The sequence below is a fragment of the Ascaphus truei genome, chromosome 14 (genome assembly GCF_040206685.1).
Source record: "Ascaphus truei isolate aAscTru1 chromosome 14, aAscTru1.hap1, whole genome shotgun sequence".
NCBI classification, from domain to species: Eukaryota; Metazoa; Chordata; class Amphibia; order Anura; family Ascaphidae; genus Ascaphus; species Ascaphus truei.
Genome location: NC_134496.1, coordinates 39904432 through 39927584, shown reverse-complemented (window position 1 = coordinate 39927584; position 23153 = coordinate 39904432). Strand labels below are relative to the sequence as shown.

The 23153-nt window shown below is 42.9% G+C and overlaps 1 protein-coding gene across 3 annotated transcripts in view; it reads right to left on the bottom strand.

Annotated features, from left to right (window-relative positions):
• Positions 1-11167: 11167 nt before the first annotated feature.
• MFSD1 (major facilitator superfamily domain containing 1) overlaps positions 11168-23153 on the bottom strand; it is a 34156-nt gene continuing 22170 nt past the window's right edge. The window contains exons 16-17 of one of the 3 annotated variants that reach the window (XM_075570575.1): positions 18660-18768; positions 11168-14958 (exon numbers count right to left, since the gene is read on the bottom strand). In XM_075570575.1, coding sequence (XP_075426690.1) covers positions 14899-14958; positions 18660-18768 — 169 coding nt within the window. In that variant the 3' untranslated portion in view covers positions 11168-14898. Of the gene's footprint in view, positions 18769-19042; positions 22744-23153 lie in introns of those variants that run through there. The other 2 variants (XM_075570574.1, XM_075570576.1) reach the window with 2 other exon arrangements.

Sequence of the window (23153 nt, the reverse complement as noted above, 5' to 3'; positions counted from 1 at the left end):
CACAACATTGCTGGAGGAACAGGTGAACCTCCCTCTGATTTTGTACAGAGAGGGGAGAGGGAAATGAACGAAGCACTATGTCCAGTGCTGTAAAAAACAGCCAATGAAACCACAGGGTGTACGTTCCCAATACCTAGGTGTGTTTTGTAATCGATTTTTGATCCATTAAATAGCTTTATTATTGGGAACGTACACCCTGTGGTTTCATTGGCTGTTTTTTACAGCACTGGACATAGTGCTTCGTTCATTTCCCTCTCGCCTCTCTGTGAAGACTCTGAAAACGGATGCACATTCAACCTGGAGGTGCTGGATCATCCAAAGGGACTTACTGCTCATCGTGGAATCTGCTTTCCCAAGTGAGTCCGTTCCAGCTTTACCTCAATCACATTCCAGGGATCAACAATTGGTAACTATCCTTACCTCAGCGCATTGTGGGATAGCTTATTACCTGATCCAACAGGACATTTGTATATTTACAGGTTGTTTTCCTATCAATTGCTCATTGCTACATACTACAGATTTGTCTTTGGAGCATCACACATTTTTTCTATTGTCTCTGATTTTGTACTCCAGATTCCTGTGTGGTATGTGTATTGTGCCCGCTGTGTGGAGCATTGCGCAGGTTTTGCATCTTGCGTCCTGGCATGGTCTTGTCCGGCATTCAGTTGTATTGTTGAATACTTTACTCCTCACCATCATTTTCTTGAGATTATGAGGTTGCCTGTATGATAATAAGGGTGTTTCAGGGAAGACCTGTTGCAGTCTTTTATCTTCCTGGAGAATGGGTTTTAGTTTCCTGGCGATCTTGTGTAGGGCTTCTAGGTGTGGGTTATAAGTGACCACCAAAAGTACCTTGTCGCATGTCTCTTTCTGTCTGTATTCATGGAGATCACTTCTTGGTATTCTGGTGGCTTTGTGGATTTGCTCGTCTACAATTCTGTGGTTATATCCATGGTTTATGAAATCCGATAGATATAGATTTTTTAATATATATATATATATATATATATATATATATATATATATATATATATATATATATATATACACACACACACACACACATCTAAAAATGTGATTATTTCTTTACTAAACTGAGAGGTGAATTTAGGATTTGTATCGTTTATATCAATATTCTGTAGTAAGATTTCCAGACTCTGGATATTTCCATTACATATAAATACTATATAGTCTATCCAGAGCACCAGGTTTGCACCAAGCAAGTCATCTGCCCAAATGTGGTGATCCTCCCGCTGCCCATGAACAGATTGGCATAGCTCTGTCCACATTTGGGCAGATGGCTTGCTTGGTGCAAACCTGGTGCTCTGGAGGTTTATAGACGATATAGTATTTATCCAGAGTCTGGAAATCTTTCTACAGAATATTAATATAAACAATAAAAAATCATGTTTTTCGTGGAAGTTGTGCTGGTTCTCCTTTTTTACTTAACATTTCTGGATTTGGAACAGACTTTTTCCAGCAGCACCTACCACAGTATTTATAGGGAAAATTCAGGGTCACAGATAATTTAGGTAGAGTTTAGTTAGTTAATCGGAGTTACCCATTGCCCACCTATCCCTGATGTCACCTTTGCTAATAAATTAGTTTAAAATGTTTTTGATGTGCTGCGCTCAATTTTTTCTGTCCTTGCTGCTGTGCACTGGGACTACAAAATTGCTATTTCATTGTTTGAAGCACGCCAAAAGGAGTCAAAAAAACATTTATATGCCGTGAGTACCACTCAACATTAAGGTTGTTCTCCATCATCAGTGTTCTATGATAAGAGTGTGTGAAGCTAATCACAATATATAAGTAGTTACTCTATATAAGTGGGGTGGAGAACAGGTCAGACCAGTCTAATAGGCTCTCTCTTTCCTTATTATCCATAAATCCCCATTTTGGAGATAAAAACAACTACTGCTCCTTTTTTCACTAAATCATGAGGGACAATATTACTACACATCATCTATCAAATACGCTGGATTGAAAGATTTTTATGAACTCCGTGAATATAGCATTCAATTTCTTTGACTCATATGGGACTTTGTATATAACTTTATATATAACTCTCTCTCTCTTTCTCCCCCCCCCTTCTTCATTTCTGTAGCACTGGTTTTCTGGACTTTTGTTCTATATTGCTCTCTCAGAGTTAATAACGCTTTTTCCTTATTGTGTACAGTATATAATAACTTGTTTATTTTCACTGTAATGTGTATACAGTACTATGTAATAGTTAACATTCGGAAAATGAAGCCCCAACATCTTAATTTGAGGCATGTACAAGCCTGATTTAACCACTACTCTAATATAAAGTGTTTCCCTTCATCCTTTGGGATTTTGTGAGCACATATCTATGTATTCAGGACCAGAGACGCCAAAATAAAGAACAGGTCGAGTGAAGAGGAACATTGCTTTAGCAGCTAAAATGTAATGCAACCCTCCGAATATTTTCCATCTGTGATTTCACATAATCCTTTAAATACCTAAAGGGCCTTATTTTAGTGTAAAAATGTGATTTACAAGATCTGGTACATCACTATCTTTCTGGATAAACGTAACATTACTCCAACTTGAAGGCATACGCCCAGTCAGCTGGTAAGTAAAGATTTTGATGGTTTGAGTAGTCAAGGCTCTTGCAGCACCTTAAGATAATTCTCTAACCCAGTGGTGTTAAACATTTTTTTTTGGTTAAGGAACCCTATCATTATATTGTGACATTTTGCAGAACTTCAACCCTCTCTAATAGCGTGACTGAGGTCAGATGCATTGTAAATTCTTCTGCATTTGGTACTGTGTTTGAAAATTGCAGAGAACCCTTTAGGGATGCACAGGGAAGCCAAGGGCTCCTAGAAACCCCTGTTGAAAAACACTGGTCTAACCCATCCTTAAAGCTCAAACATAAATGTGATTGATTGATTCTCTTTGACTTGGCAAACATGTTTACATTACTAAATTATTATTTGCCTCAGTCAGCTAATATATTGGCTTATCCAGTCAGTGTGTAATAGGCAATTAAGATTTATGAGTAGTATGGACAAATGGATGTATAGTATGAAGAACACAAAATAATCAATTCTTGTGTGATCTTTATATCTAACAGTTTGTAGTATTTATTCTTACCTTGTGTCCTACAGTTACTTCCAGAAGGACACAGGGCTCTATATATCAAGGCAAAGCAAATGATGCTTTCCATTATTGCCACATTTTGTGGCTGATGGTTGGGATGTGAGAATTTGATTCATCCATTATAATATGCCGGTTATGCAACTATTCTTCACCCAAAATCGGAAGCTAGCGCTTATTGTGCAATATTGGAGAAAAGTCGCTTGGTACACACACGTAATATGAAATTGAACCATTTTTGCTCTAAATCTACCTTTGTGCGTAGTCCCCTAATATATTGTTCAATAGCAGGTCAGACAAATAGTGTGGATACATAAATACTAGCATAATTCAAGTTATACTGAGTGACACTGGCTATGTTTCCGTGGACAGAGCTAAACTGCAAGAACAAACTACCCAACAGAGATGTGTTAACCTTTCGCATGAGGTCGCAAACCAAGAAAAATGTGCCCTTTTTTAGTCGTGAAAAAATGCACGTCAGAGTCCGCAAGCGATTCGCTCGCCGTGCAATTAACTCGGTATGCATTGCAATTTCATTTAATATGCTAATTTGCTAAATTCTCTAAAATCGCTACATTCCCTCAAATGCGGAGACTATCACTACAGACATACACCATGTATTTCTCACGGTGTGGCGATATTGCGCAGAAAGTTTATTAAGTTGGCGACATTATTAGCCTTCTGAGGCCCAACATTTAGCAGAGAATCAAATTTGAAGAGAAAACCCTTCAAATTTAGCAAATGTATTTGACAGTTTTGCCCATCTACTGACCAACCTGTACGGCTAGAGAAGACCGCAGTGCATTATGGGCCAGTAGCAATGCAGAGGAGCTGTATTTCTGCGCATTAACTTAAAGCAGCAAAATGTGAAATCTTAGGCCACGGCCAGACTGGGAGTGAGCGCGCTCTCGCACGAGCGCCCTGCCGTGAGAGCAGGGGCAATTTGTGTCCAGCGTAGTTGCACGTGCAGGGGGAGCGTGCCCGTGAAGTCACGTGAGCGGTTCTCCCTCATTGGCTGAACCGCGCACGTGACCAGGGCAAGCGCGACAAATTCAAAATAATTTGTCTCGCCAAGCAGCAGAGTGGGCACGTGCGCATGCACGCTGGTCAAACACATTGTCGCTCTCAGCCTGGACTAGTCCTTATGTCGAGTTTTTTTATTTTATTTTTATTTCTCTTAAAGCTGCAGTCCAAGCAATATCATACGTGTTTATTTATTTATTTATTTATTTATTTATTAGTTCTTTACTGAGAAAATACTTGTAGCATTTAAAAAAAAAAAATCAGCTCTGAATTAAATTTTTAATGTATTCTAATGTAACAAGCATTTTCTTAAGGCATTGAGCGCGGGCGACAGCAGGAGGGGGCGTGCGTTGCGTGAGGAATCAGTTGAATCCGATTTCTCTGCGCGACGGGCTGGTCACATTAGTGGATCGCCCAGTAAGGGCGAACCAGCTCCGTGACATCACAGACGCGCACCAACGGCGTGTCTACCATGTCTGAAAAACACACCCGTTTCTCGCGGGTGACGTCACAGACACACACCTCCGCGCGGGGGCGAAGCCTGTATGGACCTGGCCTTAGTTGTGTTGATGCACAGGGATTACAGGAAGATACATACTGTAGATCACAATCATGTATCCAGAATAACAATATGTTGAGCACAGAGAACACATGTGAACCACTTCCAAGAAACTGAAACCATTGCAAATCCAACATATGCTTGGAAGGGTGCATGGGGATTTAAGTGAAAACGTATATAGGATATCCATAAAAGTAGATTTGGTGATCACAGCTAGACTATTTACATTGTATATCTTAGACATACAAATACACCAGCAAATCAGTTTTGTAGATCAAACCTGGTTTGGCTTCACCATACTGCACACTATTTATACTCAGTAGATCAGGGGTGGCGAACTCTTGCCCTCAAGGGCCACCAACAGGTCAGGTATTAGGGATATCCCTGTTTCAGCACAGGTGGCATGATCCCTGGCTGTTAACGACTGAGCCACTTGTGCTGAAGCAGGGATAGCCTAAAAACATGGCCTGTTGCTGGCCACCCCTGCAGTAAAATGATGCCTGTGCACGCTGACAGAGTGGCCCTTAATTCTGTGTTGCACACTTCCTGAAGGTTGCTTAATCATTAGATGCACTATTGAACACCCTTCTTTCTAGCTGCTTTAGCAACCTAATTGGTGACTCATCCTAAGGCCTCGGTCCCGCTGCGCTCGGTGGCGCGGGCAGCCACACGCGAGTTCCCCACCAGCAGGGGAATCCTGCGGAGCCGGTCCCCCCTGGCTGCACAGCTCACTACACGCTGTGACGCGTCAGCCGCTATGGGATACAAGAGAATGGTGATCCCTAGCGTTGACGCGTCACGTGGTGTAGCTGTGAGCCAATGGGGAGGGGAGGCTTCGGGGAGGAGTGTGGAGTGAAAGCAGCGTGAGTGCCTGTCTGTGTGTGTGTCTGAGTGCGTGCGTATGTGTGTGCCTGAGTGCGTGAGTGCCTGCCTCTGTCTGTGTCTGTGTGTGTGTGTATTGCTTTACTTACCTTCAATCAGCAGCCCAAACCGTGGAGGAAGGGGGGGAGAGTAGCGGGTCCCTCCGCTCAAGCCACGCCCCCCCTCCCGCTCAAGCCTCCCACTCCCGCCCACCTCCCTACAGACCGCATATCGCGGTCTGTGTATGTCAGCGCCCCGCCTGTCTGCAGTGCGGGCGCGCTGACTCTGGGAGCGGGGCCTTAGCCTAAAGGTCACACTGGATTGTGTTAAAAGACAAACAGAATAGGGATTTTCTGAAGCATGTAGGACCCGGAAATGAAATCTGATTAACTGCGTTTCCAAGCTCTGCATTATTTATATCGTCTCTCTATGTCTAGGGTGCGAAAACTCCCCCCCCCCCCCTCCTTACCTCGTCTTCGGCATCAAATGACACCACGGGGTCATTTGATGCTGCGTCGCCCAAGGTAAGGAACGTTGCAGAGGCCTCACGCGATCCGCCGGCATTTAATTGCCTTGGGGAAGAGCGCTGGGCCTCTGCAACAGGCATGCCCCCCAGTTTGCGCACCCCTGCTCTATGTAATATAGGTAAATACGGATTTATGGAAGCTTTGAAGAAAGTATTTTGTTAGCCCCAGAGGAGGCCGCAACGCACTGCAAAAAGTTTTCAGATGTTGGTCTTTTCTAATGTGAATTGCACCATACTTTAAAATCACAAGTGCAGTTGTACCTTTTTGTTGCTCTATATAACCCATTGAATATTGTAATACAAGAGAGTAAATTAGCTACCGTCGTCAGGAAAAGTACCGTTTTTTTTTCTCACATTTCCAGCTGGGGATAGATGCTAATACAATAAGGGCATAATTAATGCTGGCGATAGACAAGGTTGTTATAATATTAACGCCAACGGTCAAATAGGGTCTGAGATTTGGTAACAGATGGGAAAATGGTTAGATTATTTGAGCCGTAGTGGTTCCTTTCTGCCGTCGGATGATGTTTCTTTGCATTGTATGCCGAGAGAGAATAAATCGGACTAATGCCTCGTCAGGTTGCAGGCTTCGGAGGGAGGGAGGGCGTGCTGACGTGCGAGCTGCCGTGGGACACAATGTATTCAAATTGAATACTGGTTGTCAGGGTAGCAGCTGCACTGTCTCCGAAGCCCGGAGTTGACGCTGGCTACAGTTTCACTAAAACAACATAAGTCGTTTTCTGAAGCTGCAGCAGCGTCACTGGGACCTCGGCAGCCAAGGAAATCATTCTTGAGAATGATTTCAAGACTGCAACTTGGATCCCTAACCTGCCGTCTGTAGCCCCGTCTCCTCAACTCTGAAAAAGTCTGCTGGGGAGGATGTGCACACATCGCCCAGCAGACTGCCGCCCGCCCTCGCGAACGCCCGCCCTTCAACTCCTGCCTCTGGCACCCTGAACGAGGCCTAAAACCTTCTGCAGTACAGGAAAGCAGCATCACATCATACGGAATAAGGACCTTTATCAGCTAATAAAGCTACCATCATGGGGAATCGGGGAACGCCCAGCCAAACCTGGAAGTGTGGCCAGACAGGAAGTGGGTCGACAAAGCGGATGGGGCCCTCTCTTCACTGATCAGGCTCCCCGTTCCCCCACAGCACTGAACAAGCTGTCAGCACCCCCAGTCCTCCCCCACTTACTGCTGTGGATTCCATTTTTGTGTGTGGCTAAAAGTTACAGCAATACCAAGCATTAGGCATACCTTAATACGTGGGCATCAAAACGTGTAGCCTTAAAGTGATGCACCAAATCTAGATTTATAATTTATTTATTTTTCCGAACTTAAAATGTGACACTAGTGACATCCAGTGGAGACTTTATACAGGGTCCATAGACGCACACATGATGAATCATAGGTCGTTATGTGTGCAAATGCCAAACTAAACCCCTTAATTGCCAATATGGAGCCAATTACCTTTGACCGCATATCTGACACAGTAAACAGCTTATTAATTGGAGTTTTCACATTTACCAAAATGTCGAATAAAAAATATTGTATATGTGCGATAGCACCTTCAAATAATGTCATAGAAAAGCTCAAGTACATTATGGGAATAGATGTGCTGGAATCAGTGTCTAAGAAATATTTATTCCATCAGTTAGGAATTGACTTTGCACTTTATTGTATTATATTGGTAACTTGGTCCTAAGGGTAAGCTATTGACATTTAGTAGTGGTAGGTTTCTTAAACATGTAGCTTCCCCGACCCCGCAAACTGCATACATATACAGTGAGTACAGTATCTTCTAGGGAGTCGCTTAGTGTGATGTTGGGCATCATACACAAGCCAGCACATTACTTGCCATGGCAGCCATTCAGGTCAATAGCAGTAAGCGCTGTATCAGCGTACAATACTCCGTATCAGTGCTTTGTGAATCCCAGATACTGTGAACGAACTAAATAAATGAGTCTCTCAGATCCTAGATATTGTTTTCAACTCTCCAGCCTGAAAACTAAAAAAATATTACTTTTAAGCGTGTCAACTTCGATAAAAAAAAAATTGTCATGAATTGCAGGTTACTTTGACACTGGAGGGACTCACTATTAAAATGCAGTTTTGCAATACTCCGTTAAGAAGCTTTGGTCCTTATTCTGTAAACTGCAATAATTCAGAACTAGCGTGCAGAAAGTCCCATTCAAGTCAATGCATTGGCCAGTGACATAGCTAGACAAGGACAGGCCCACAGGCAAAATAAAAAAATTCAGGGCCCCATAAATATTAATAGTGACTGCAATTTTTTTCTTCCTCCCCCATCCTCATCTCATTTCTCCCTCACCAACACCATATCTTCCCCATCACCTCTCTTCCACCCACCCACCACCACCTCTCTCCCCCTCGTACCCTATGTCTACCTGTGGGTGATCCGGAGGAGCCGGCAGAAAAAAATCAGCACCTATTAATCATGCATTATACTAAGCGTGTGCATGGCGATAAAAAATACCTGTCTTCCTACTTGGCGCGGCAGCGTGGTGGAAATACAAAGAAATTTGTATTTTCGAGCGGCTGCTGTGCCACTTGACACTGAGCCAATCACAGCGAGGCCTAACCTTGTGATGTCATGGCCACGCGTCATCTTTGGCCTATACGCCCACCACAGTGCGCGCCTGCACTTGGTATAATACATCCCTTGCATAGCAGAGCAGGAGCGCGCTCTAGTGGTGTGACCCGGAACACGCTCTTCTGCTTTCTTGCTCCGATTGTCACAGCTGCCGATTTCTCTGCAGGCTTCTGTTTAAGGCTGCGCTTATAGTGCCGCCGTCGTGTGCGCTTATAGTAAAAACGACGCAGCGACGGTTTGGTTGCGATCACTGGATGTCGTCAATTTGATTATTCCAGCGACCGCAGCGTGATGTCACCGTCATCTGCACTTTAAGTGCAGCCTAATGCCGGGGCCCGCCGCCACCACAGGTGGGGGGAGAGCTGGCCCCACAAGAGCGTGGGCTACAGCTACGCCCATGGCATTGGTGCCAGTTTATAGAACAAGAGCCCTTATCTGTGGAAAGCAATGGAGAACCTGCTCATCTCTTGCGCTTATTTCATTTAGCCAACCGTCTATTTTGTTGAAATTGGATGATCTGTTATAATTTATGTTGAAATGTCTTTTCGTTTTAGAAAAAGTATTTGATAAACAATGCAAAATATGTTCCATAGTATTACAGAAAGTAACAATACGGTCATGTGCTCAGGCTGATGAACAGTTGCAGAAACTGACAACATAATGTCAGTGTGCGGACAGTAAGGAACAGTAATCGGAGGGCGCAGGGAGACCACGATATTGGTCGGGACTCAGGGGCACATTGCTTAACCCTCTTTGCTCATCCGTCCTGGATCCCAGCTCTCCTTGACTGTTGCTCCCGTTGCGTGCGTCCGTGATGAAGTATGCAGAAAGATAAGGATGGATCGGCGCCACGGCTGTAAATAAGTCAGAGTTCACTGAAGTTCCGGTGTTGAAGAAGCTTTATTAGTACATGGCACACACTAGACAGCAGGCTAACATCACCTCCTCTACGCGTTTCACGCTGTAAAGCGCTTCGTCTCGGAGTCCAAAGCTTCTTCAACACCAGAACTTCAGTGAACTCTGACTGATTTACTGCTGTGGCGCCGATCCATCCTCATCTTTCTCCAAAGTATTACAACCTAAGACAGGGATTATGGTCCCAAGCGCGGCCGTGTGAGAACGAGTGCGTGGCCGCGCGCACTCCTGCTGCCCAAGCGATTTGTGACCTTAGCTGCAGGTGATCGTAGACGCGTTGCGGGGGTGTGGCGGACGCGTCACGAAGCCTGTTCGCCCTCATTGGCTGAACCAGCTCACCCGGCAGCCGCCTGAAAATACAAAATGTTGTATTTTCAAAATGCGGCCGCGTCAACGCGCCTGTCCATTTGTAGGCGCGCAGGCAGGTCACAAAACAAGAAAAAAAGAAAAAAATATAAAAAAGCGCCGAATGGGTCGTTTTATTTGAATATGGGCACTGGAGCAAAATAAAAGGCAAAAAAAAAATACCAAAAAAGTCATGTGACATGAACCAGTCCGGTGCAAATGAGTGTTTGCTAATGGTGGATTTAAATATAAAAGGAATTAAAGTAATCACAACCCGATGGTGGGTGCAGCTTCTGATAATAGGGAGCCCCCAGTCCCTAGTATGGGTGTAACAACAAAAAAGAAAAAAGTGAGAAGCGCAGACAGTGGGGGTTGTGATTAAACTAAAATTCTTTATTACATAAGCTAGTCCCAGGAAAAAACCCTCTAGGACAACAATGTGAGATCAATACATAAATAGTGATTTAAAAATAGTGCTAATGGAATGGATATGCGGTACCACTTAATCAGTCTCCAGAGGATTGAAAACGGGTGTTACCCGATAGATAGTCTTAGTCCTGTAGATTGTGCACTGCCCGGGCAGGTATTGGTGAAGAGGGGTACCCCAGGGTTGAGACAATGTTGGAAAAGCTCACCCTTTGGATAATGCAGATCCTTGACGGTCCTGCTGTCCCTCAGATCACGGAAACCGCTCCGGTGCACACAGCATGGATGTGCTGTAACTCGCGATACAGCACATCCATGCTGTGTGCACCGGAGCGGTTACCTGCCCGGGCAGTGCACAATCTACAGGACTAAGACTATCTATCGGGTAACACCCGTTTTCAATCCTCTGGAGACTGATTAAGTGGTACCGCATATCCATTCCATTAGCACTATTTTTAAATCACTATTTATGTATTGATCTCACATTGTTGTCCTAGAGGGTTTTTTCCTGGGACTAGCTTATGTAATAAAGAATTTTAGTTTAATCACAACCCCCACTGTCTGCGCTTCTCACTTTTTTCTTTTTTGAGGTCACAAAATAAAGCAGAGTGCATGCTGGCATCATAATCTGGGCCCAAGCTGTGATGAGCTCAAAAAACACTAATGTTTCCATGTTTATGGATGACCATATAATATGTGAAACAAACCTATTGTGCTGTGTTACTTGTACTGGAAAGAAACAGATGCAAAAAGTATAACAGAAAGAAAAAAGTGACAAAATAATGTATTTAATTGAAAAATACAAAAACACAAAGTACAATTTCAAACATGTAGGAATACAACAGTGGTCAAACAATACATTACATGGAATAGTAAAGGCTAACTGAACAAGTTTAGCAAAAAAAATATCTTATGCAATATATTTTTTTGAAAGTACTACTGTACATTTCCTTTCTACTGAGAGCAGCATGAACTTTTCACAAGTACCTGAGATAATCAGTCATTAATTCATTTCAGTAGTAGCACATGATAAGGCCTTTGAGACAATTATATACTTTGTTGCTGTCCAGTTTAAAACTCATAAAATATTCCCACAAAGAAATACATGTTTGATCACTTCTAATGCCCCATTTCTAAAGTCTGATCAACACAGCACACGTGTGGGCAATTATTAGAACTTGAGACAACATGCAAATTCTTCTGTAATGCTCATTTCCTACTGCACGTCTTAAAAACATGCAATGTTGTTTACAGAAGTGAAACTGCATGGATAAGACATAATAACATGCCTAACATTGTTACAGGTGTTCAATATTTGGTATGCCTCAATTCCCTTCCAACTCCCAACCAGATTTGAGGATATCAATGGTGTATTATCGGAGTATGTTTCCACTGCTTCCAAACCTCTGCAAAGGCAGCTACAGACAATACGATTGGCATGGTAATACTACAATATTAAGTGTGTGACACGCAAGATGAGAAAACAGACAATATTTTTTTTTTCCATCAATGCCAGACAAAGTACTACCTAAATAATGGAAGGAAAGTGCAAGTTTGTGGGGAGTTAGGCGTTATTGCTTATATTACATTCAAGGAGAATCAAATGGGAACTATCCAAAAAGATTGACATTGCTTACAAAAAGTACAAAATTAGTGTAATAAACAAAATGTGCAACCTCAATAAAAAACAAAAAAACTTTCACTCAATATACAATCTTAATGTTTTTCTTTAGAAAACAAATGTAGAAAAAAAAAAAAAACATCCATTGCAAATGGGTATTTATCAAAAAAATGATAAAACTTTGAGCTAAAGATTAAGATTTTAAACTGCAGTCACATTGTTCCTATGCTTCATAATTTTCTTTGGTGAATATTCAACCTAACAATGTTGGTGCCATCTACCCCTGGGGTGGCCATCTCCAGTCCTCAAGGGCCTCCAACAGGTCAGATTTAAGGATAACCCTGCTTCAGCACAGGTGACTCAGTTAAAATTAGAGCCACCTGTGCTGAAGCAGGGATATCCCTAATACCCGACCTATTGGTGGTCCTTGAAGACTGAAGTTGGCCACCCCTGTTCTACATAACAACCCCCCACCCCCGGCACACATCAGGGCACAAGAACCTGGCACAGCTCTGCAGCACAATGCACCAAATATTTAGACATAACATTTTCTTACACTTTTTTTCCCTGAAAGACAATATTCGTGAATTAAAATCTAATTTTGATCACATTACAAAAAAAAAGGTAGAAATCCTGCTTCGTTTGCGGTTATGCAGTAATACTGATATGAACTCACACAGACCTAAAAAGATATGCATTCAACACCACCATTGAAGTCACTAATTAAAAATAATTGGCTCATGGCAAGACTGGGCTGTGTAGACACCGGCGAAACCCGTTCTTGTCTACAAAGGTCCAATGAAACAAGCAGACGAGTCCTGTGAGGTCATATTGTTAGTTAAGAGGAAAGTTCTAAGGGACATGTGTATTAGGGCAGAAATGGTGCCAGCCTGGGGTAAAAGAAATCCATTAAAATCAGTCTGCTTCTTTGATACATCGGTTGCAGCTTGTTTTTGGCACAGAATTGCCCCACTTTTGCCTTGATGCAGTCTGCAGTTTCTTAATATAGCATGAAAATCGCTGTAAACAAGGCACAAAAAATACAATTGCGCCCACTTGTCAAATTCCATAATACGGTATTGCTGCTTTAGTCAGTAAGAAAACATTATACTGGGATACAGAAAAAAAAATAAAAAGGGGAATTAGTTTGTTAACTCAGACAAAACAGAAAACATTTCAAATGTATTTCTATTAAGTTATCTATTTTAATGATTTAATGTATGAAAACAGCAATACGGCAAAAAAATGTAATAGTTATTTTTTTATTACAGGTTTGAAACAGAGGGTCTGTGGAGCTGAACTGTGTTAATTTCAGCTCCGGGACCCCCTGCTTGCAGAGGTACTTACCTTCATAGGGGGTGCCGGTATATCTGGGGAGTTTAAATGTCCCGGTCACATGGGCCAATAGGAAGCTGTGCCGTATGACATCACGGCTTCCTATTGTCTTGTGTGATATTTAAAAACGCTGCCATTAGGTTAGGCCAGTGGTTTTCAACCGGGGTTCCGCGGCCGCCAAGGGGGGGACAGCTGGGATAACAATCCCAGCTGTCCAAGACCCTGTGGCACCCACACATTGCAGTGACCGGCGGCTCCCTAGCTATTCTTCCTCTCCCTGCCTGCTCCGGGCGCAGTCCGCTGACAAGAGGAAGAGGGGATTGGCCCGGCAGGCGCGTGCTCTCGCAAGGGTGAGGGATGGGACACTCGTCTCCTACAAATTCCTCTTGTTTTAACACAAAGGATAAGAAAGTGTGTGTGTGTGTGTGTGTGTGTGTGTGTGTGTGTGTGTGTGTGTGTGCGTGCAAGGGGGAGAGAGATGGGGAGCGGGAGATGGGGGGCGAGAGACGGGGGGGGGGGTGAGGGTTGGGGTTCAACAGAATTTCAAAATTGAATTCTGGGGTTCCCCAACCAAAAAAAGGTTAAAAACCACTGTTAGGCATACAGTTTCTCTGACAGCAGTGATACCGGCACCATCTACAGAGGTGTCGCTAGAAGCAGGGGGTCCCCATAGCTTAGCACAGTTCAGCTCAAAAGACCCCTGATACTGTAATACAAATTGAAACCTGTATTCCTGTTTTAATGCAGGTTCTATGGGGTTTTCACACAGCTGCGTTGTTTATCTTTCAGTGTGTTGATTATTAAATAAAAACCATTACAAGCGATGTAACAATGGCTGATGGGTTTCTGCAATATACTGAACCTTCAGGTGGCCCAACCCATACTTCATGTGCAAGGAGCTGCACAACTAGTCAGAAATGTAACGCTTAAAAGATGAAGCAGAACGATTCTGTATAGCAGTGCTAAGCAACACTATATACCTCAAGGGCCGCACATTACATACATATATATTTATACAGGGCACAAGGAACGTCACAGCCATGGGTAAAAGCTCCTCTCCGACCCCTGCCGTCAGCTTCCTAATGCCGGCGCGCTGGTGAATACTGTCCCACTCCTCCCCTTACACAGGGGACTAATGCTTGGCGCAGGAGAGGGGCGGGGAAGTATTTATCAGCGCTTAATAGGCGGCTCGGGGAGTGGGGAGAAGCTACAATCCACACCAGCAACATCTCTGCTCCCTCTGCACTGGGGAGAGTGAGCCACTATAGTGACCACTGGTTGGGGGCTGCAGATGAAGACCCCCTGGGTCACCCGTTGCCCGCCAATGCTGTATAGTAACACAAACCATCTGTAAACAGGAAAAAAAATTAACACCATTTAAATTGTAGTGACATTTGTATAGCATGTAATACATGTCAGACACAGGATGACTTCATTGATGTGGTTTCTATATAAACTCCATAAGCAGCATTAAAAGAGTTTTGTAAATCACATCCCATGTATGTAAACTGGGTGAAGTATCAATAACTACCATTAGCATGGCTACATTATTTCAGAACACTTCTGTGGGCCAGCGCTGACAGGTGGCTGCAATAATGATCCGGCAGCTGGGGGAGGAAAAACAGATGGTAAATACAGGTATACATATGTGTTTGATGCATCCTTAGTTAAAAGTGGGGTTCTCAACTCCAGTCCTCAATTCCCCATCCCTTCCCACAGGTCAGGTTTCAAGGATATCCCAGCTTCAGCACAGGTGGCTCAATTAAAGATTGAGCCACTGATCGAGCCACCTGTGCTGAAGCTGGGATATCCTGAAAACCTGCCCTGTTAGGGGGGGTCTTGAGGACTGGAGTTGAGAACCCGTGTTACGGAGTTACAAAAACAACATGGTATACAATGAAAACCTTACAGATTTACTTTTAGTCCCCATAAAATATATAACCTTGTTGGTCCAAAGTTGTTGTTTTTTAATTCTGCGAATTCCTTGCATGTATATGTACGTATACACACGGATCCTGGGATACGGCTTGGTGTGTTAAGACTGCAGAGTCTTTACGTACATGCCATCTCTAAAACCTGGTTTCCCCCATCTTTATTAGAACGTAAAAAGTTTGCTGGAATTGTTGCACGTTCCATACATATGCAGGGCTCTGACAGGCAGCCTGTGGTACAAACAGCCTTGGACTGTCTGCTTCTGCTAATTCAGGTGTCATTTTCTACATTGAAATTCACGTGTAAGCTTAAGTAATGTAAATACATGCGGTAATGGTCAATAAATGACTGCTAAACATATCATTTAAGCCTTTAACTATATCAAATACTTCCTGTTGGCCCATTTGACCGGAAGCTTTAAACTGCAGAGAGATAACGGCACTCCCTTTCGGAGGTATGTCTGGAAGCAGGGGGTCCCCAGAGCTGAAATTACTGGGTTTTAGCTCCATGGACCCCCTGCTTAAAACCTGTATTAAACAAAAATGAAAAGAACTGGAAAAAATCCAAAATGTTTTAAACCGGCATGGATTTGTCCTTTAAAAGGGATGTAAATGTAAAACCTGGTAGTGTCATGGTAAGTAACTCGCGAGCTGAAAATAGGGATTTGGCTCAGGGGCCACTCTGTAAATAAAATGGGGCTGAAAAAAAAAAATGTAAGTGGGAGGAACTGACTCTTTAATGTGACACTGATAGTACAAAGCAATGTTTTCTGCTTGAGCAGTCAACATTGATTTGCAAAACATTTGAAATATCCTTGCAAACTGTAACCTAACCCAGTGGTGTGCAAATTGGGGGGCGCGCCCTCCGAGATTGTCTGCAGGGGGCGCAGGGTTTACAGAGGTCCCGCGCGCTTCCCGAAGGCACTTTAATGAAGTGCCGGGGAATCGGCGAAGGCCTCTGTAACTGCACTTACCTTGCTCCTGGAGACGCGACGCCATGGCAACGCGGCGTCATGACGCCGGAACCAAGGTAAGAGGGGGGCGCTGAGAGGGGAAGAGCCGGTAGGGGGGCACAGGGAAGAGATTGCGCTCCCCTGACCTAACCAATACAAAAGATTAATAATGATAAATACACTGATGGGAACGGTGAATGACATTTGCGATATTAACTAGAATGCAGAATGGGACTGCTGATCACAGGACTGCAGCACATAATGCAGAGGTGGCCAACTGCAGTCCTCAAGGGATGGATGTCATGATAGAGAGGATTTGGCCCGGGATTAAAGGGGTTACACCCCCATTTGGCCACCCTCTACTCATCAGGGAAGCAAGGGGTTAACTGGACTGAGGTCCAGTAATGTGTTTTGCCTTGCTTCAATATCCAAATGTTTATTCCCCTGTGTAAATGTATTGTGTTATCCTGGTGTTTGCACTCACACATACACTAGGGTTGATGCGGGAGGGAAGGGGTTAATGTTAAAATAGTGATTATAGCCCTTTGTGTAATTTTCCCGCCTTTTCAGGCTCCATTTTGCAGCCGTCCATAGGTCGCCATTGAGCCTCCATGCTTTCTAATGGCAGAAGTAGCGGTTTTGGACCAGTTTTCCAGCGACGACCAGCAGGTGGCGTCCGAGAGGAGGAGCGGCGGTTTCCCATTGTAAGTCAATGGGCTCATTGACTTCAAAGGAGATTCCTCAACGCCGGCCTCGAGGAACAGGTTGGCAGCCATCCAAACCGCAGACCGCAAAAGCGGATACAATGTCTTTTAAAAGAGTTTAATCACTACGGTCAAGTTCAACGACAATTGGGATGGGAATCTTGAGTTCTAGGGCCCCTGGGAATAAAGTTCTTTTTGTCACTAACCCCTAGGAACCCCCACACACGATCCACACCGGGTGCGGGAATGAGGGACCCCGTAAAGGGTCGAGCGGAGGAGGGTCGCACCATTGAATCTAATGGCGGCGGGCGCCATGCATTGTCAATGGCGGCGCCGGCCATTGATTCGAATGGGAAAAGCCGCATGGCGAAAAAACGACTAAGTGTAAAATGTTGAAATGTGTACGTCCATATCTCCGGTTCTGGAATGACCAGAGGGATGGGATTTGGGTGGCATATAGCCAATGTTCCGGCTTTAATGCATGCCCATTCCCAGCCCCCTCAGACCAACCAGACGGAGTGTGGACGACGGTAAAGATTTGTGGATTTTCTCATAGACTTCAATGGCGGCGGTTTCCCCATTGAAAGTCTATGGCGGGAAACTCCATTGACTACAACGGCGGAGTTGCGCCATTGAAACCCATGGCGGCGGAGCCCGTTGTTTTCAATGGGGATTTAGTGAAACGCTGAGATTTCTTTTTAGCGGAGATTTTTATAATAAAATATGAAACGGTTTATGTGATATTTGTATAACTCCGGTTCCATAGGTCGTAGCGGGCTGAAATTTGGACCCTATAGTGTACCACTTCCGGCATTAAGGTCTGGAAAGTTTGGACACGCTGGACCTACCATAACCGGGTATTTTAATATGTGTAGGTATTAAAATGTATATGGGTTTTGGGTCTGCTCTGAACAATGCAGACTCCATCTGTTATGTTAAATAAGGCAGGAAGAGCATCCTGCAAGAATTAGCATAGCCCGGTGATCAAAGGCTAACTGTCCTGATTGTTTATCCTAAGGGCAAGAACAAAGGGGCTGTGTATTTTTTAAGTGTCGGTCTTCACACTTACAGGGAAGCCAAAATCTCCTTCAAAGAGATTTTTGCTAGACAGCTCGGCGCCTTGAGTGTAAGAGAAGGGTTGAAATGGTATATAAGTCAGAGTCACACCTTACTCAAATGTCTTTCATGTGCCTTCATGATCTGCATGTATTGCTGTGATGTCAACTGAATTATGGAAGAAATGGCCCATCCTGTATCCTGATGGCTTTCTTGTCCTAACCTTTAAGTAAGTGTCCATATTTTGTCTGTTATTTGTATATCTCGTGTGTTCACCTTTATCAAGGAATAAATATTTTATCATATCTAAGCCTCGTCCGGTTCAACCCAGTTATATCTTTGGGTGTGTATTATTAATAACCTGTCACAAAGCTCCCGTCACAATGGATATCCCTGCTTCAGCACAGGCCGCTCAGTCGAAGACAGTCAGATGTGCTGAAGCAGGGATATCCTGGAAACCTGACCTGTTGGTGGCCCTTGAAGACTGGAGTTGCCTACCCCCGACAATGCTTTTTCTCATCGCCCTATAAAACAAGGGTTGCGATATATCTGCACTGATTGTATTTGTTGAGCACTATTTAAATGGGTTAGTGCATTATATGCTTCTCTTTTTGAATTCCGAAGCAAGAATGCGTTGCAGGTTTCCGATGGCTTGAATCCTTACCTGGGCTCCCAGCCTGGAAAGATATCTATTCCTCACAGCAAAAGCAGTCATTGGACGTAACCTGGCTAAGTCTTCTTCCGCTCGACGTCGGACCTTGTCTCTCTCAGACCTACGACGACAGTTTACATGGGTAAATGCATAGTTGGGGGGGGAGGAGGAGAGAGAGAGAGAGATCAGGTCTTATGTATGTCAACATACACATACTGTAAATCAACCACAGTTCTAGGATTTCTAGAGGAATATCAGATTGAATAAATAAGATTGAACAGTTTAAACCAAGCCTAAGAAACGCAGCATTGATGGGCTAACAATCTGCAGAAAGCTTACCTGGAATAGTAAGAGAAACTATTAATGTGCATGTGAATAAAAGACAATACAACAAATCTCCTTCAACGATATTTTTATTAAGTTAGTAAAATAGTTAAGTGCAGTTTTAGTTTGTAAAACATTAGGTCACTATATAAAAAGTGTTTTGTTTGTTTTTAACATCAATTAAAGGTCTATTGTAACCCTATTCCATAAAGAAACAGAGCAAGCAAAGAGACAAGTGCCAGAATGCAATGCAGCAGTACTACACGTAGGAGTAATTACATTTACTTTGGATTCGGAAAACATCAAAGTATTTATATAAGCAATATAAATTCAGCTCGAGTAAACTCAAAAGTTACACAACGCCTTCATTTAAAATCAGGGGACGCCAACGCCAGTCCTCAAGGGCCATATATAGGTCAGGTTTTAAGGATATGCCTGCTTCAGCACAAGTGGCTCAATCAGTGGCTCAGTCAAAGACAACCACCTGTGCTGAAGCAGGTATATCCTGAAACCCTGACCTGTTGATGGCCATTGATTTAAAACAATATTGGTTTATTATTCACAGCAAGGCTGATTGTAGACCATTTGCTCAATGCCAAACATTTTCCCACATTATATTCTCAGCTAACTTGTAAGCCTTTCCGAGCAACATGAAAAGTACTTGCAGCTCTTGTACATGAGATTTCGAGCTGCCACGTGAGGATCAACAAACACATTCATGGTGCTGCTATCCAAAAACTCACAACCAGCAATTCTCATTTTCTCCAGGAACAACTTTGCTACATGAAGTCTGCACTATTAAGAAACTGCAAATGTATGGACATCCCACAAGGTGAACCAGTAAATGATAAAAACTCAATCCATTCAAATATTAGTTAACCAGACAATTAGGAGGGGGAATTTCACAAATCTCCCATTTTGTTCTCACCGCAATCTCGCACCAACTGCAATAAAAGTGAACAACAGTTGGTGTTTGCAATGGGATAACCCATATTGGAGATTATGGAATCCCCCCCAGACATTGTATATGTAAAACATACATATATCAAGGACTCCAACTTGGATAAAGCATAACAAAAAGAGTATTACCCTCCCAAAAAGAAAACCCCACTTTAAGAAAAGCTGTAAACACCATTTATAGGAAGACAACGTCTTCAGGTTCTATACACCAAGCCTCTCTCTGTGCAGAGGAAGTGTTTAATCCAATTGAAATGGATCGGACTTAGAATCTTCTCCAGCACAGGAAAGCAGTTTAATCGCATACTAAACAAGAGTGTATGCTCCAAGTAAAAGTGGTCCCATTTCATTATTATCTCATTTACTATAATGGTGTGTTAACTATTTCACATGTTACAGAATACAAAACCCGAATTCGCTTGGGGCAACAGTGGTTCTAGTATCTGGTATTTACTTTTTGCATCTTGGAATGGAGTTAACTGGAAGTAGTAACCCTAAGGAGCATATACTGCCGCTGTAATGACTTGTGTCACAGTGCACTTTCTATGTCCAAGCGGATTTCCCATCTTATTTAAACACTTTCTCACCCAGAAAGCCGTGCAAAATGCATTGCTGGCCCCTCTGGCAGAGAAAGAGTTGAAATGATCGTGTTGAGCAATCGGGCAGAGTAGAACTCTCTTAACCGCTTGTGTAATGTTGGGTAAGCATGGAATGGATTAGCTTTCACGACTGTTAGGGCGCTGTACTGGATGTCTGAACAGAATGTACTTGTTGCTCTTTGAAGCTGTAAAGTAGACTAGAAGCTCAGACTGAAAAGAAATGCCGGGTGGATCAACGTCCAGGAATGCTTATCCGGTGTCCCTTTATTATCCTCACAGCAGCCTTCACTGTAAACGGTGACCTATATTATTGCAACAATATTCCCAGGGCTCATTAAAGGTAGATTGTATGTCCGAGGTGTGAAATGTCAGATTATGTAACATTAGCAGGATTCCACATCAACGTTTTGCTTTTAAAACAAACTTTCTTGCCATTGCTTCATTTCTGAAAATCAGAGACTCTAAAGTAGGGGTGGCCCACTTCAGTCCTCAAGGGCCACCAACAGGACAGGTTTTCAGGATAACAGGTGGCTCAGCTGGGATATCCTGAAAACCTGACCTGTTGGTGGCCCTTGAGGACTGGAGTGGCCCACCCCTACTCTAAAGTTTCTATTTCTATTTATTTTAATTGTGGCTATCATATTCACAACAGTACTCAAAGCAATCGGGATTATTATGCAATAGCAGCATTCCCAATGCTAATCTGTGGCAGGTGATAGAATGCAGAAAATATGAAATACAGAAACACAGGTTTACACCAATTTCAAGTTTTATGGACCTTAGCGTTACATCTCAATCACCAAAATTACACTGAAGCAGCCAGTTTGCGCTAAAGCTTATACTGTACTGCAAAGTAAAATAGCTCAGAAAACATATTGCAAAAAATGTTGAGACAAAAAATGTGAAGCAGCGACCCACGCCGTGATTGTTTTTATATTTATATGGAGGAGGTGGAGACAAAAAAAGTTTTTGCAACCCTGGTCTATGCCACGGGTTGCGAGAACGTTTGCACCATCTGTACGGTAACACCATCCCAGGTTCCCAAGATTTCAATTATTATCTTGGAAAAATAAGATCGTCACTGGGTTCATCCTCATGGAGATCACGTTGCAGTTTTGATTGTGTAACCCCACACACATTTTTGCTTTTTGTTGCAAGTACTAGAAAAAGTTCAAACAAAAACGAATATTTTGGCAAAATCGGGGAGTCCCTGAAGCTTTGAGTGCTGCAGTTCAGCACCAGAAAACTCTTTAAAAATACATTATTAAAAAATTCAACAGATGGGCATTGCTACTTTAGGCAATATAAAAATATACGTTGTAGACCAACAAGGTTTTCCCAAGCTCAAAATATTTCTATTGAAAACTTCTATGGACACGATTTGTAGATACCAATTCTCAGACTGGTGTAGTGGATTAGCTGGATGTATTTGTGCTGCTTGTATAATACACACCAGAATCAATTCTGCCAAAACACAAATCTGTAAATAAACCACAATCCTTCTTAAGTGCCGCCATGTAAAGTGCAGCGCAGTCTGACTACACCATATAAAAACCATTATGCCGCTAAAATTAAAAACTAGTTGAGCCTTAGGACATTACATTTAAACGAACGCACATAAAAAAACAACACGCACAATAGAATTGAAGTCCCTAAGGAAGGTTTAAGTGCTGCTAGTTTAGCAACAGAATGGCATAAAAAGCAACCATTTGAGAAGGGGGTTTAACACATCAGGAAATACTGTACGTTTTAATACAGTATAATCAAAGAATTGGGTGCAGAACAACCCCCCTAAGTGCTGTCTGATCCAACGAAAAATAACTAAAGAAATATATTTTAACCCATTTATGCCTTTTGACAAACTGTACCATTTACAGGAGATATATATTATATATTGCAATTGAAGTGCTTAATCTCTTAAGTGCCACGAGGGTAACAGAGCAATGTAACAGAGCAATGCATTGCATGCCCCCTTGGCACAGAGTATTAAAAATTAAATACATCCATGATGGTCTAAAACCAAACGTCTCCATTTACAAAACCCGTTACCAGTCTTACTGTCAAGTACTTTGCATAAGGCAGATTAGTAAACATGTATCACACCCGCATTGACTAACGGTAGCAAGCTCAGAAGACACTAAGACTCTTCGAGTTGACATGCTGCTGACCGCACTTCTGCATACTTGATGATGACATTTGCTATTCAAATTTCTTTTCTGCAAAACATTGTTGTGAAATTTAAAAGTTATAACTTGCAAATAGGCGGGACTATAAGCTAGAATAAAGCACGATTTGAATGTGAGCGGCAATAGCAGGGACAATAGCCAATATACACACTGCATTTACTTAACATACATGTGATTTGCAAACTTACCCCAGCAAGAGGCATCCTTGGGCAATATAAATAACACTACATCAAAGTGTACAGCGACACTCGCCTAAAGATTACTTTGTTTAAAAAAAAAAAGCCAGATGTTTATTTTTTTTAATTGGTGTGAAGCAGGGGGTCTCCGGAGCAGCACTGCATTGATTTCAGCTTCGGGGACCCCCTGCACCCCGAGATAATTAACTCTGTAGGGGGTGCCGGTATCTCTGCAGTTTAAATGTCATTTTTTGGGATATCACG